A 17,724-nucleotide genomic window follows, 5' to 3' on the forward strand; every position below is an offset into this window, starting at 1 on the left:
GCTGGACATGGAACACAAGTAAAGATGGCAGTGACTTAATAGGTAACAAAACAGCAACAAAATAAGAATATGAATGATATCGAAGATACCCCAAGTGATGCTAAATGCACAGGAGTAGTCCCCAAAAATGGACTGGTGGAGAAAAAGAGTTGACTATGAGACCCTATTAGAAGTGGATGGTAAATAAATGGTACAAGACAGTGCCCCATCCAAGATTATCCCAAAAGCAAATAAGCCTTAGATGGAGTGAAAGAACTGAATACAGCAAATGCTCCAACATGGAGAGAAGGAGGAAGAGATATCACATGAAAATCTTCTAAACATCTGTACAATGCCTCAGAAAGGAAGTTTAAGATAAACATTTCCTATAGAAGAGTTGGTAGTGTAAGACAAAGCTGGAAAACCAGGTGGAAGATAAAATGGATAGGATTACATAGACTGCCCCCCATACAGACAATAGAGATTATTAATACAAAGAATCAGGAAGAAAATATTCCTGATAGTAAACTAAGGCAAACTGAACCAAAGCCTGTGAAGGGCAAGGCATGCAAGTATCTTCTTCCAAGTGAGAGACGAAATTCTCATCATGAAAAATAGTGTGGAGAAGGAGAGGAAATGATGCTGTGGAACATGTCTAACAAAGGCTGAGGTAAGTCTTGCAGAGTTCATAGTAAAAGTCTGGGAAGACAAGCTATAATCAGGTGGCAGAAAACTGACAAAATCTAGGTCATCTTAAATGGGTTTGGCAGTTGTAGGAGGAAGATGAGCCCTAATAGAAGAAGGTAGGGCAGATCCTGAACCCCAGAAGCCTCACATACTAAATTAATTGTAAGAACTACAAATTACAAAAAATTACAAAAATGAAATAGTTGATATAATGTAAATTTAAGTAAGTGTATAGTGAAATAAACATATACATAATATTTGTGTTGAAGAAAAAAAGATATTTAACCTAATTATCCATTTACCAGTAACATGAACCACTGGTAGACTGGAAATAAGAGACACTTGTTAAGCCTAATCAAACAGTGCAGGACAAAGCATATAATTAAACTTTAATTAATAAACTTTAACCAAACAATAATAGGTATGGTATGAGGAGAAGTTTATGTGGGCCTGAGATCTATGAATCCACACAAAAAGTTAATATGAAGAAGCATGTAAGATAAATAATAACACAAATGAAATAGTTGTTAGATTGAAAAAATAAATGTGTACTGACAATAACATATACTTGAGGTGTGATGATGTGAAGAAGAAAAAAGAATATAGTTAACCTAAAGATAAATTACAATTGGTGTTAAAACAACATAGACTCATGTCAAGCCTAATTCTAATGAGTATTGACCAATCTAACAAAACTTATATTAATGAACCCAAACAATTACAGATAATACTATTAACAGTAAAATTATTTAAAATCCTGAACACATTTCTTTCCAAAGTCAGCAGACTGTATTTCAAAATGTATGGACCCCTCAAATTCAAGTCAAAGCCAGGTGAATACCAGCTTATTGCCACCTCAAGCTTGTATAAATATTCTGATAGAAGATATAGCCTACAGAAATGCAAACGGAGAATTTAAATCCATAGTTCAAAATAAATAACCAAACAAAACCATGTTAGCAGGAAGGAATAAACAGTAGAAATAAATCTTTAATGAAGTATTAAGTTCTGTAAATGGGTAGAAATATAAAATAATCCATGTAAGAACAGGTTACAAACATCACTATTATATTATTAATAGAAAACGTGAGAGAAAGCAGTGCCAAATAAGAAGTGATAGTTGGGTAAAAATGCAGAAAGAGAGTCACATGAGTCACGTAGGTATACAGTACTATTATTTGTAGAGATTTGTTGCATGATAATTTGCATGAAAGAATCAGTTAAACCAGTTGAGGGATGTGTAAAAGTGAAAGATTTATGAGATGCAAACAATGCAGCAATGAATGGTAATAGTGACAAATATAAGCAGAAGTAAACTACCTTGCTGGAAAATGTTTCTGGTACATTCAAAAACCTACATGGTGCCTTGCAGTCTTTGCATTATATTTAATTCAAATCATCTCCTACTTTAGACTAATAGAGACCACTAGCTACAGTATAAATCAATTCCAGTATACTGGTGGTTTATAAAGATGGTTCAACATAACATACTACACTCATAACTAATTATAAAATTGACAGATATTATATGTCAGCTTTCTGTTTACATTGCTCTAGCAGCCTGCTTATATGCTTGTTATATGAATCAGATAATTATTGCATGGTGACATGCAAGGAACTACCTTTGCATGTAATCTTCTATATCATCCAAAAAACTGACAAAAGTGATTGCTTGGCCCTTCAGCTTTGCTTGCCTTTGAAGAAATCATTCAGTGTGAACAATAAATCTGTAAGCAACTTGAAACAACTGTGTCCATAAAACATTTGTTCGTTGATAAGAAATTTGAGTCTACAGTGAAACAAGATGCAGCACAAAATGAACAATCAAACAGTGAAAACAAAACAAGATAATGACAACATGCTAAAAATATTTGCCATTGATCATCAAGAGAAAAACAACAACTTCTGACATTTGTACAAAGCTTCCAAGTGTCTTAACAAAACCTGAATCGGCTAATGTCGGACTTCTTGGTTTCACATCTTTTGTCATTTAGAGCTGATGAGTCCACATCCTTTAGAAATGTAATAAATCATTATAGCCAACCAGAATAGTAATTTCTCAAAGAACATTAATGAAGCAAATAAATGACTCTAATGAGGTAAAAATTAGCCTTCTTATATCTCATGTAACAGTATTCAAGACTGCTACTACAATTGCTAACTACTGTAGTTGTAGAAATAGGCAATCAGCCCTTTTGTTACAGGGTGGGTGGAATCCACCAAGCTTGTACCCCAAAAGTATCATTGAGAGCTATTACACTACAATTTTTGATAACATATGCATATGTTTACAAAGTTTTGCAGGTTATTAGTAAATATTACAAGGCTTTCATACATAAAGCATTAGGTTTTCAAATTAAGTATTAAAATTTTTTTAATTAAAGATTTTCTCATGGAATTTTTTCTTTCAGAATGTTCACTATCCAAAATGCAAAGTAATTTTTATTTTAAGATAGAAAATACTTTTATGCATCAGAAATGCTTCAAACTTCACATGTGAAATCTGTACAACCTTTATATAATTATCAATTTAAAAAAAATAAACTTTATCTCTTATTTTCACCTCTGAATGTGCCTGGTAGATTTGACCAATCTCATAATCACCATAAAAAATAGGAAATAAATATAAATTATGCTTATTTCTTTTTCTAAATAGCTTAAATGTGATAAAATTATACAGTTTGTATATATATTATTTTTATTTTACTGACCTTTCAGCTGTGCCTGGCTAGCATTAGAAGAGTTGCAATGACATGTGGCATATCGACTGATGTTACTATATTCAAGAACATAAAACTGACCTTTACAGAGCGATTTGTCTTGGCTGTGTTTTAGTAGACTAGAATTTTGTAAAATACAGTGACATTTCAGTTATAATACATTATGTATGTATATACAGTATTACTATTTACAAATAAGTTTTCAAACTTATTTTTCTTAAAATATAGAACAGTAAATAAAGAATTATTAAGCAAACAATTATCTCTTCCAGTTACAACCTTTGTACTCAGTTGCTGCTTCTTGTAGGTTTCTAAGGCTTAAGAAATTTTGCACATGGAGAATGTGGAATGAATTAATTGTTTCTAGATTTCATATATACATTTGAATAACCACAAAATCATAAATTATTATATTGATACAATAAAATTCCATTATAAATATCACGTTTAGTAATTAAGCTGTATTTGTGTATAACAAAATATGAAATTCTGAATAGGCTAAAGACTCAACTTACCATCAAAAAGGTTTGTCTCAAAAGAAAGAAATGATTCCTTTATATTTAAAAATTGCCGAGAAAAACCACTCATGGGGCTTTCTGAGCTTTTAATTAGTTACTCACATATCACTTATAGACCTAAGTATGCATAAAAGGCTATTTCCAAAAATCAAAGGACGTGCTTGATTCAATACATCAGTGATATCTCTGTATGTAGAAAAGATAAGAGGTTTTTATTTTATATTCTAGCTTTTAAAACTTTGAATTTTAGCATCACAAACATCTAATTTTGAAACAGTGCTACATTCAACATTCCATTCGACATACAAAAATCATAGTTTAGGTGTGATTTTTATACTACTCCTATTTGGATTCCTTTATTGGTACCTGGCATGGCCAGGCATATAGGACGCTTGACTCATGATCTTGGGTCTCTGATTCGAATCCCCATTATACATGCTTGCCTTTTCAGCTGTGGGTGAATTATATTCTGATGATCAACCCTACTATTCCTTAATAAAAAAAAGTGCCCCAAGAGTTGGCAGTGGGTGGTGATGACTAGGTACCTTTCCTATAGTCTTACACTGCTAAATTAGGGATGGCTAGCACAGACAGCCCTCATGTAATTAAGTGCAAAATTTAAAAAGCAAATGATTTGTTGGTTGTATATTCTGGTTCTCTTGGTTGGAAATCAAATTGTAACATTGCCCTTTGTGGTTAGATTATCAGCCGTGTTATTAAATTTCAAAATTATATATTTTTTTGCACTTATGTTGTGAGTTTAAATAATAGAGTGGTAACTTCTTTTTACATATTGTTCTTTAACAATACATCTACTATCTCTCCTGACCAACTGCATGGTGATATCTCCAGTAGTTGGAATGATGCTGTCATAAATTATGTATCTCAGAATGGCTGGTAAGGGTATTAACACTTTTTTGACATTGTGTTAATACCCATACCAGCCATTTTGAGATACCTTTTTATTTCAAGTGGGTTTCTCATCATCAAGAGTCATAAATTATGATAATGACAACTCCTATGAAGATGATGTTGTAGGAGTACATTCTCTAGCTGATATATTATCTGTTGATGATGGGGCATCATCTCATTTATGTATATATGCTTTGTCAAACCATTAGAGTAGTGTTTCTCATACATTGAATCTCACTGCTAATACTAATGTAGATAAAACTTTAAATAATGCTAGTCTACAAAAATTTTCTTTATCAAAATAGCATAAGCTCAAACACTATGAAATAAATAAAGAAGGAGCACTGTAGCTGCAGACACAGTTAAGAAAGAAATAGTGAGATGCTTCGTAGTTCTTTGTCAAACTTCTTGGAATCCAAGTGAATCAAGTGACCAAACATTAGATGAAATTTTTGATCAACTTGGCATTGTGGTTGAATCCAGATGAGAAACCTTTTAGTTCACAATACATTCTAGTGATGAGACCAACTGCTGGAGCACTTTTCATATTGCAATGTGAGAACAAAGCATTTATGGGACAATTGATTTCTACCTTGTACATTTTTTTAGCCCAGTTGGGTAATTTTAACAATAATTAATTTAAATTTTAAAACCTCCATTTGAAGTATTAATTCAAAGCAAAGAAACAGAAGATGAAGACAATTATTTTAGATGTCTGCAAACAAAAAGGTAAGAAGTACTGAACACAAAAGTGCTCAAGTAGTTAGCACTTTTCTAAATCTCTTACACAGTCTGTTCACAATTGCACATTTCCAGATGCAGTCTTAAGGTCAACTTTCATTTTCATTAAATACAGCTATTCCATCCAGTGCCACAGCTGAAAGGATTTTTTTAACTGGAAAAAATGTGCTAAGAGCAAAAAAGAGGAGGAATGTTTGAAACAAGCTTCGAAAAAGCTGTTTTTTTTTAATGTAAGTACTGTTAGCCTCCAAAAGTAAATTTTCTAATACAGCAGTTATTACATGAAGTAAACTCTGTAAGATTATTTAACACAAACTGATAAGTTACTTATTAGTTATTTTAGTCATTTTTATTCCTTTTCCTTGTATTATCAATGTCATATGTTGTTCTTATTTTGAATATTAAAGAAGAAAAATAAATGTAGTTCCTGTAATTGCTGTTCTAAAAATCCCTCAATGTATAGTGCACTTTTTTTGTATTGAGTTTAATGCTTGTAGTTAAGTTACATGATACATAATATACTTAGTGCATGTTTTAAGTAAAGAATACAGGTATTTATTTTAAAAATAACAAGTAAGAAGTCATCATCTATTACATTTTTAAATAATTAATGTTTTGGATAACAATACTAGTATTTTTAGCAGGTAATAGCCAAAGTAATGTCAACACTTTTTCTCGTAACATGCCTAACATTGGGTACGACCCACATTCAAAAGGAGCAGTAATACAGATATATAGCCAAGCACTAACAAGCTCTATAAAATTGTAACTGCAGCACGTAAACTTAGCCAGATATAAAAACCAATAAAAGTTTGTGATAATTCATATCCTGTTCACAACAGTATCAGCTAAATTAAGAATTCCTGCATGAAATTTATGAACAATGCACCTGAAAATATTTCACTGCTTTTTGTTTAAAACATGCTTCATCTAGTTTGGATTTGTGGTTCTCTAAGCCTATAAGGACTAAAATCTCCATAGCTTCCAAAACTACATACATTGAACCAGACATAGAATATGACATAAGTAAAAGGTTAATTATTTATAATATGAATCTTAAACATAACTTAAAAGTACTAATATTTGCAATAGAAATTAAATCAAAGTAAATATCACAAAATCTTAATAATTTTAGACTATTTTAACAATCAGAACAAATTTAAGTAAGTGAACACTCTCACTCTCTAAATATCTTCACACCATTTAATGTAGTAATGGCTCCTAAGTAGAAACATACCCTGTTCAACCAGGAATAATCAGGAGAAGGGTAACCATCAGCTGAACAATGTAAAATGACAGACTCTCCTTCCAGAGCTTCTGTTGTGTCAGGTAGATCTCTTATCATTGGTGGTACTACACAAATTTATTTTTTCAGATAAAAACTGGGTTTCACTATACATAGGCTGATAAGGTTTTATAACAATAATTGCAGGACAAAAGTCTTCATAAAACATATAAAATATTTATAAAATTACTGAATTTCCTTTTACAAATTTATCTTTTACAATAAAAAGACAAAATTAAAGAGATAAATTATCAGTTTCAATATAATGATAACTAAAACAGTGTATGTTAAAAAATATAATTTTGAAGCCCAATAACTGAATTACAGAATAAAGCTTTAACATTAATGAAGAAAATTAAAACTGAATTTCAGTTTTATATATAAAGATAAAATTCAGTATGAGAATAATTTTTTGAGGATTATGTAGGAAGCTAAAATTTTGTCAATGCACAGCTTAGCAGAAACTTTTTAAATGCTAGAATATAAGAGACTATTAACATCAATGTATTGTACATGTTCATAATTCTCATAACAATCATACCCTAACATGAAATCAATAATATAAATGTGCATGCCTAAATACAAGTAACAGATTGTTTGAGCAGAACTTAGAACATACCATAAATGTCAACAGTTATGTTTCTCTGACCTAGTGCTCCAGTCTGTTTAACAGTGGCTCTAATTTTATACAGGCCTTTGTCTATTTCCTCAACTCTGGCAATTCTAATTCCTTCACTGTTGGACTTGTATCGATCTTCTGATAGAGGTTTGCCATTTTTATACCACTCAACATTAGGTGTGGGGTTACCAGTTACTTTACACTTGATATACCCTTCTTGGCCCAGAACTAAAGCCTGGGCTTGTGGGCAATCATCCCAAGTTATATCACCTGTAAAATAGAAATATCATGCTTTTGTATTAGAATTTAAAAAAGTATATTACTTGTTTTAGTTCGTTAAACTGTAATTTTAATAAAAGGGTTCCCAAACAGTAAATATTCTACGAGCCTACAGATATAACTGTAAAAAAAGTTTGAGGATATGAATAAATTCAGTTTGGTTTACAATATACTTGTTGCTCTCAATGTAATCAATTGTTAAATAAGTTATAGGAGTGATATATCAAACTAAAAACATTTTTATCTTTGGATAAACAAATATGTTTTAAAAATCTTCTTAAAATCACACTGCATTTCACTTGGTTTATGTAGAATCATTAAGTGACAAGTTTTAACAAGGCAATACAGCAGCTCAAATTGTCATGAGGTACAAAATAAGTAATAATATTACATCAAAAAGCAAAGAGTAATAGAAGTGAACAACAATAAAAAAGCAAAACTTTTAGAGTGCATGGACATATACAAGTATATAACTGTATACTTATATATTTATAATGTCTCTGCAAAGAGAAATTCTGTTTTTCTATTGTTCTTTCTCCTTCCAAACAATTTTCAGTCAACTACCATTTTTTTCATTTCTTGGTGTATTGACTTGAAAGATAGTAGAATTACACCCTGGTCCAATATACCCAGACATCTTTTTATTTTATTTACTCCATTCTACAGATTCTAAGGAAGTGAAACGTTAAACAACTCAAAATCTATATTTTAGGCTACTGTGCAGTCAATATTTGCAGCAATCAAGACAAAAATTGGCACAAATATAAATTTTCCTTCACCCAACACACTGGCATACAAAAAAGGTTGGATTTGCCTTTTTTAGTCTGTTTAGTGGGTAACAGTTCGCAAAAGAAATGTTGGCATTTTTGGTTAATTACTTGGCCATCATTTGACTAATTTACAAGGAATTTGATACACAGATACATTTCTATGTCCCATACTGACAAACAAAAATGGTGGAATTTTCCACTTCTAGTAATCAGAGAGAAATCAAAATACACAAAACCATAATTTTATAATTTTTTGACAATTACTCCACAATATTTTGGCCAATCTACATGGAAATTGGAACAAAAGAGTTTTTTTTTAAAAAAATTCCATACATACACATAAAGAAAAACTTCATAAAGGAAGTAAATATTGGCTATTATTAATCCTTCAAAAACAATGTAAACAAGATAGTAAGGATGGTATATACATTATCCTTATATAAAAGCATATATGCATAGTAGAAGAAGAAAGTTAACAGACAAAAATAGGAGAAATTAAACTCAACTGTGATTGAATAATTACATATAGTGCTATGTATTACTTCTTGCATGTGCTATTATGTATGGATGATGTTTGTATTATTTTTGAAGGATTGATATTAGCCATTCCTACATTTACTTCCTCTTTTAAAAAGTTTGTTCTTTATGTGTTTGGTTGTTTTTTTTAATGCAGTGTTTCAAGAAACATAGGAAGGATTTTTCCAACTGTAATATTTATTAATTGTCTATTATTGGCTTGTAATTTCTGTTTCACCATATACTTAAAGCTTTTTAAAGTAACATGAAATTTCTGTATGAAAACTAACTTTGAAGGGATTATGATAACATAATCTACACTAGGATTATGATTTGAAAAAAAAAATATCACGAGTTAATGGCACCTATAAAAGTTGACACTTCATCTGGAAGTATGTTACCTAAGTAAAATTTGTTGATACCATTTTTTTGTTTTCAAGCTAACATGTAAAAAAAAGTAGCTGAAGAAAGAAGAACAAGAAATTCAAACCTTTTACTCTGATGATATTTACAGACATTCCCAGAACTTGTGACTGAGTCATTACATAGATATTAGGTATAAAAGGTGAAACTGTACAATGTTTTAAAGTTTTAATATACTGTTTCAATGAACAATCTGATCCATCTCTATATAGGCAAGTACTACCATCAGTCTGATACATACAAAAATGTGGAATACACCCAACTGTATACCCATTTTTGGTCATTTCAATGGAAGGGGTTAAAAGGTTAAATAAACCCCTTATTTAAGGGATCTTGGTCAATTCCTTAGCATTGCTTTGATTAATTTACAGGGAATTTGGTAGAAAGACTTTTCTACATGCAGAGTTGGACTTGCCCATTTTTAGTTATTATAGGATGATCAAGCAGCCATCAAAATAATAATTTTAAGTTTTTTAACAATAACTCTGGTGTATTTTTAGCCAATTTACATGGGATAGAGTACAAGGATACCTTTTAGCAGGACTATAGCAATGCAAAAGACACAGTTTTTATTTTTCTGTTTTTAACATTTCTTTTGTGTTAAAATTAGCCATGATGATATTGCATGGCAAAAATATGTTATATTTGTCCAAAAAATGTTGACCTCTTTAATTAATATTTAGCTTTTCTTTTCTGATTCTTTAATTTTTTTACAACTATTATTGTTTTCTTTTTCAATTATATTAATATCTGAAAAATCAAAGGAGTAATTATAGTTAATACAAAAGGAAGAGTTTTCAAAGTTCAATAAATCTAATCTAAAGCTGTTGATTGATTTCTCTGATATAAGATCTACCAGAGTGATTCAATTTGTGTGATTCAATGATTCTGATGTACCATTTTTAATCCATTTTACTGTCAGAATCTGAAGAACATTTTTCACTAGTAAGAAAAAAGGTTACATTAAAATCCATATTACATTCTTTAACATGTTTTGACCAGATTTTCTGACTGGTATGTTAAAATTTATGAACATATAATAATACAAATTAGAGGAATGGTGTACGAAGGAGTTGCAAGGTGGGGTGCTTGGTTATAAATGCAGACAATATAATAATACAATTTACAGTTTCTATATAAGTCAAAATATGTAAAAGTGTAGATGCTACAGCACTCCTGGTTCTGATGTCTCTGCTATATTCTTGTTGTTTGTCTCTTTAACTTATAATTTTATAAGAACAATAACGTTTTATTTATCACTTTGGAAAGAGACTTCTTCTGTGGAATAATTGATATTTTAGTATATTTTTTCTTCAGTTAGTAAAAGCTGTTGAGAGAAACAAATATTTTTACTCATGTGAACAGAATTTTAATTATTCCTCTAATTTTGTTAAGAATCGTGTAATGAGTTCCAGATAATATACATTCCTAGATATGTGAGCTGACAAAAAATGTTTTTATATATTTGTAGTTACTTATCCATACATAAAAATATTTTATGCACTCAATTCTTTTGTTTGTTCAATAACAGATCATAAGGTTAAGGATATTGAGAGTATATCATCCAAACACCTTAACATTAATATGACCCAACATTTCACATACAATCAAAACTGATATGCTCATCCTGCACTTTATCAATACTGAGCTCACAACAAAATGCATTATCTAGAAGTAAAACAAGGTAAAATTTTTTCACCAGTGTATCACATGAATACAAACAAACATTACTTGAATTTTAAATAACCTGTGAGGTATAAGTCTGGGCAATTTAGCCAATTACCTATAAGCAGCATTTTCATTTATTAATGGCTCATAAACTAATTGATTAATCAAAATAACAAATGACCTAGTAATGTTTAAAATGATTAACTGATCAAAATTAATTGTTCCAATTACTCCAACAACCAATTAATAGAAATCATGATTAAGTTGACTGTCACTAAAATAATCAATTAATGAAAATTAGATATTTCAAGTACTTACTGTTTGCCATTAAATTTGCTCATCCTGTCTTTGTTGTTGCAAAGCTACTAAAACTATCTGTCACTGTCAATAGTTTTAAACTGCTTACTATAGATGAAAGATAGCCAGCTACTAACATCCATTGCCAACCCTCTGGCTACTTAAGTGTTAAATATATTACAAATTTACTGATTTTTTGTTTATTTTTTTCAAATTGTGTTACAATTCTAATTTATAATTGTATAACTGTATTTTTTAATATTGTATAAGCAGGTGTTATATAAAGGAGATAAAGAATCCCCAGCCTATCCCTTTCATCTTTATTGTTTTTTCAAAATAACTGTATTACTTAATGTTGTATAAACAGACACAGATGTAGGTATGTTTGCAAACCCTCTCCCCATTTCTTTTTCCACAAACTAATAAAATAAAAGAGCCATATAATATCAAATAGTACCATTAAATGTTTTTTTTTATTTAATTGGTCCATTTAAAACACAAAATGCCACTACAAACAAAAATACCACTTATATACCACTGGGTAGAGGTAATCACATGCCTCACGTGAGTAGACTATACTCCTATTAGTGAAGAGGTGATACATGATGATTTATATGGCAGACAAATTAAAATCATCATAGGGGGGAGTATAAGGCTTGTGGTATGCATTATAAAAAAGTTTGCATATAGGGAGCAGCAATGAATGAAAACAGCTAATCTTGTGAGAGGGAAGAAGTAGTGTATCAGAAGGAATCAAGGAATGAAGAAAAAAAAGAGAAAAATAAAAACCTTATTTGCCAGAGTATAACATAATGTTTCAAAATTAAACCAATTCTTCATATCAAGAATAACAGTGAACAATAATAAGTAGTAACTCTAACTATATCTATGCTTTCAAAATCAAAGAAGATTTTTTATTTAGTGGGTAGATCATGATGTTACAGCAAATGTGATTAGCTATTACTATACATCTACATAGTCTTCACAATATTAAAATCTATATGTCACTGGAAGAGATATCTTGAGCCAATTTCATAAACAGATGATAGTTGAAAATAAGATGACTGCATTAATTTTGAGCTGGTGAAGAGAAAACCTGGGAAGTTTAAAGACTGATAAAGGTCCATGTCCACATAAAATTGCTCCAAGGGTTTTGAAGAAGGATAAAGACTGGATATATGAGCCATTTAGTACTATTTTTTGTCAGTCCTTGAACACTGAGCAAGTACCAGAGGACTAAAATTCAGCTATAGAAATTTGGAATATTGTGTTCAGTCTTGGGCTTCTTATCTTAGGAAAGACACTGAACTGTTGGAGAGACTTCAGAAAATGGTTACCAGAATGGTGTCTGGGATGGAGGGTTTTTCATATGAGGAGAGGCTGAAATCTCTCAAATTGTTTTCTCTGGAAAAAAGAAAGAGTTAGCAGGGATCTGTTTGAGGTGTTTAAAATCGTAGAGAGAATTGATAATGTTGATGCATCATTTTTTTTTCATATTTAGCAGTAAGAATAGTAGGACTAGGGGACATAAATACAAATTTTCTCAAGACAGAGTTATCTTCAGCTGAGACAGTTTCAGTTTTCTTACAGGGTGGTTGCCTTCAGATGTCGTAAAGGCAGTAAATTTAAGTGAGTTTAAGTAAAAGCTTGATCAGTATATGAATGATAAGGGCTGACTTTTAAGACATTTTAAATATTATTTTAATTTAGTTTCTAGGATGGAACAGCCAAGAGAGGTGGAGAAGTCCCATATGTTACATCAATTAAATACTCCTATGGTAATTTTTTCTGAGTTTTAGTGCAATATTGTTATGTTTTCAATTTAAACAATAGTAATAACAACAATAAATGAAAAAAGTGTAATTTTCCTTTTTTTGTATATTTAAGATACAATTCTAAACAGTACAAAAAATATTATGGAGTTGTAGAAACACATGTGTAAAGAAATTTATTTAGATAAAATTTGTGGAAAAATGATTTTATTAAAAAATAATAGTAATTGAAACATGTTTTTTTATAATGCAATGTCACACAATGTATACATCAACCTTGTTTGTGGTACAAGTTGAAGAATGGATCCAAGCAACGTTTAGATAATTCTAAGTGTACTTCATAATTATAAGTTGAATCTTGCGTTTTCACTTTTCACTGGATAATCTGCACTTTCTTTTCTCATCATTTTACCACTTGGACTAATTTTGAATTTTGTTAGTAAATGCAGAACATTTTTAGCTTTTGATCATTTACTTGCAACTGGAAGTGTTAAAAGCTCCTGTATTACTGACAGACAAAAATCATATAGTGTCATTTTGATCCCATAATACTGATTATATAAGTAAAAGGAATTTGGTAGAGTTATTCATAATATATGAACACAAATGTTCTTACATCCCTTTATGAATTTTCTAAAACAAGGATAGTATGATAACACCTCATCTTACTTGTTGGTTTCATACACATGAAAGTATAAGGTGCAATGCCTATATTTAATGATCACATCCATTTACTATATTATTATCAACGTGCATTTCAAATTGCAGTATGAATATCAACTAGTTGGAGATGCAAATATGTGTCATAAGCACACATGATAGAATGCTAATAGCTCACATGTACATTCTGAGCAATGGATGTGTTATCAGAAACTTTTCAACTTTTTTCTAGTTTCAAAGGGTTAGTATAAACATTACAGAGACTATCAGTTCTACATGAAAAACAAAATAATTTGCTTCAAACATCTAGAATAGTTCCTCATATAGTCCCCCTGTGGGACTGCAGTAAGTGTATGAATTTACAACATACAACTTAGGGTTTGATTCCACATAGAGGGCACAGAAAATAGCCCAATGTGGCTTTGCTCTAAGACAAGCAAATCTGAAATATTAAAATAGGAAGACATTTTAAAAATTCAAAAATACACTAGTGTACTTCATATTATATTTTTTGTAGTAGCTTTGATTTTTCAATCAATTGTATTAACAAAAAAATTCAAACCTTACATTTTATCTCAGAATAAAAATTTAGATTTCATACAGCCTGGTAAAGTGAAAACATTTAACCTGTTGACTGCCAAGTATTTCAGCTGCTACGGCAGCTCCTATGCAGGGTTTTTTTCAGCAAAATTGAGTAATTTTTAAAACAAGGGAAATAAGCAACAAATACTATTTTTTCTCTAAGCCACACTTATAGTAGTACACAAAATGAAGAAATATGTACAAAACATGAAACAATAACTCGTTCGTGGCACTGTGTTACAGATCGCCTTGGACGAGTTATCTTGTCTACGGCACTGAACAGGTTAATCAGAGATAAATGTTTTAGCATGCAGGATTCCTATAAGTATAGACATACTTCTATTGTAAGAAATTTGAGTATTACAACTTACAAAATACATAAAAATGGATTACGATTATATATTGTTCAATAACATTTGTATTAAAAACTGCCTAAAATTGTTTGACTGACATAACAGAATTATATAGAAAAATTTCATCTAAAAATGTCTGACAATACATCTGTAATACATTTTAATGATTTATCTTTTATAAAATGAATGTAGTAAAAATCAAACTTAAAAGAAAAAATTCTGACATAGGATTATTTACTTTAAAGACATGCTCCATGAATTATTTATTCTCTAAAGACTACATACATTAAGAACAAATTCAGATTAACATTGTTTTTCTACTTATGTAAGTAATTTTATTAAACTACTTTTAATTCATAGATTTTGCACTTTAATAACTATTTTATTAGATGAAATAACTGAATATTGTTTATTTATACTACATATAAAAATATTAAAAAGTTATACTTACGATAGAAAATAACGCTTACTAATGCTTTTAACTTCTCAGAGTTATCATAAATTGCAGTGCAAGTGTAATCACCACTGTCATTAGTGTATGGTTTCATAAAAGACAAAGAAAGAACACTTTTTTCTTCCCTATTGACTTCAATTTCTTGTTTTTTCCTGAAAATATTTTATGTGCATATTACTTAAATGTTAAATATGTTATGTACCTATTTTCTTTGCACTACAGACTATAAAGAAAACATTTTTTATTGTAATATCATAAATATTTTAATTTTTATATAATGTGAAAGTTAATATTGTTATAAACTCCAAAAAATGAACAATGTAACCAAGTGACCTACTTTATATTTGAAATAAATCAGTGTTGAAATACTTTTCATCATTTATTCCCATTAACTTTTTTTTTTACTTCACACAACAAGTCCTCAATATTCAAAAGTTAGTTTTAAAACAAGTATAGTTTAAATTTTTCTTTTCTAATTCTTAACAGTATAGTTCTTGTGTGGTTTAGGATTAACTGATGGAGAGATTTCACAGTTTTTAAAACTAACATCAGGAACTCATAGTGGTACATGAAAAAATAATAAGTAGTTACTGAAAATCTTGAGATGAATCTAGCTAAATATTCTTGATATTAGTTAGGTAGCACAAGAATGGTCAAATGGAACATTAGAAAAATTACATACAAAATATACACACACTAAGTCACTTTCAATGAATTGCTTGACCATTTGCAATTGTTGAAAGTACTCAGCTGCTACCTAGGAAATTTTGAAATATGGTTCAGTAAAAAATGTTTAAATGAAAGGTGTATACAGAATAATTATTTTCTAGTAATATCAATTCTCAAAGAACTAATTTATGAATAGGTAAAAAAATATATATAAATCCTTCCTACATACCACAATAAGTACTTACCAATACAGAAATATGTAATTAATCCACTGAATTATTGTTGGACAGGTCCTCCTGATTTTGGTAAATCACTCATTAAAAGCAATATTTTATTTTTGAGAGAGACTCTCCATACATCAGCGACTTCCACCTGTAATTAAATATGCAACAGGATTTCCTCTATTGTGGGGCAGCTTTAGTGATCACTCTTTTCAGAAACATTTAGTTACAGGATGGAAAGGTGTGAATGTGTAAATTTGAAAATAAGTGCTTATTTGAGCTTCATTTTAATATTAAAATGCATCGTATTCAGAAAGAAGAATTCTATCAGAGTAGATGGAATCTGGAAGAAATAGGTGGACAGAATATTTTTCAAGTGCCAAGGAAAGCATTCCTACACATAATGAGTCTACTAACACAACACACATGAATGCTGAGCATGAAGCTTCCCCATCAAGTCAACATACTGCCACAACAACAATGAAATTTAAGTAAGAGAAAATAAGTTCTACATAGATGTTATTAAAAGAAGTGTTGTTGTTGCTGTAATGCAGCATATTCTAAATTTCCAAAATTCTATGAGATTACTTCATAGTCCAGAATGTTGCAAAGAAAGAGGTGTGAAAATATTGAAAACATCCACATACCAGCTTGGATAAGTTCCTTTAGAGGAATAAAGTAAAAGCTGCTTCCAAAATAATTACAAATGTTAAATAAAGCTGATGTGATATGACAGTAAAAATGCAATACAACACAATGATAGTGAGAAGGTTACCTTAATGAGAATGCAAATGCTTTAATATCCAAATTTACAGAAACTGAGTATACTTCACTAAATAAGCCAGTTATCCTTCTAAAAGTGAGTATACATAGAAAAGATGAAGCCAGACAACAAGGGATAAAATAACCATAATAAGCATATAAGGAGTCTTTCCCAGACTGGGGAAAAAAAAAAGAAAAAAAAAAGCTTGAAATGCAACATCACTTTTTCATGAATAAAGTGCAGAAACATTCAAAAGTTCAATGAAGAGGATATGAAGTACCAAAGAATTTGAGTTTTGTTATTCACAAACATCAATAAAGAGCAAAAGAAAGTCCTCAAAAGCTTTCGAACTCAAAGAGAGGAAGAATCAATAACTGATGAAGATGTAAATATCTATAATAGATCTCCAGTTACTCATGAGCTTTGGAAAGAGAAATAGGCAAAAACATAACCTGCATGAATCATGTTAAACTAACTGCAAAGCAACCATGCTTGAAAGTTGAGAAAAGATATATGAAAGATTAAAAGTGGTGGAATGAATGTACAACTGTAAAGAAAATGGTCCTAAAACAGAGGCCTATAGTATCCATGAATCCAAAACAAAATTATTTCATAACGAGTAAAAAAATTCTCACCCCATTCTTTACAGGAATAAATCAAGGTAAAATGACAGCTAAGTGATATGAAACTGTAATCCTGTTTTCTAATAGAAAACAACAGAAGCAAAGATTACAATGTCCTTTGCCAAGCAATCCTAGAAAAAAATATATGTATAACATTTGAATGCCAAACAGAAAAAAAACTTAGAATAAATATCTCTAGACAAGAAAGCTTTT

The 17,724-nt window shown here is 30.1% G+C and overlaps 1 protein-coding gene across 1 annotated transcript in view; it reads right to left on the reverse strand.

Moving 5' to 3' along the window:
• LOC143225173 (fasciclin-2-like) overlaps positions 1-17,724 on the reverse strand; it is a 117,034-nt gene that overhangs the window by 69,199 nt on the left and 30,111 nt on the right. Inside the window, exons 3-5 of the mRNA XM_076454132.1 lie at positions 15,233-15,387; positions 7,462-7,731; positions 6,795-6,910 (exon numbers count right to left, since the gene is read on the reverse strand). Coding sequence (XP_076310247.1) covers positions 6,795-6,910; positions 7,462-7,731; positions 15,233-15,387 — 541 coding nt within the window. The remainder of the gene's footprint in view (positions 1-6,794; positions 6,911-7,461; positions 7,732-15,232; positions 15,388-17,724) is intronic.

The sequence above is a fragment of the Tachypleus tridentatus genome, chromosome 9, assembly GCF_004210375.1.
Source record: "Tachypleus tridentatus isolate NWPU-2018 chromosome 9, ASM421037v1, whole genome shotgun sequence".
Taxonomy (NCBI): Eukaryota; Metazoa; Arthropoda; class Merostomata; order Xiphosura; family Limulidae; genus Tachypleus; species Tachypleus tridentatus.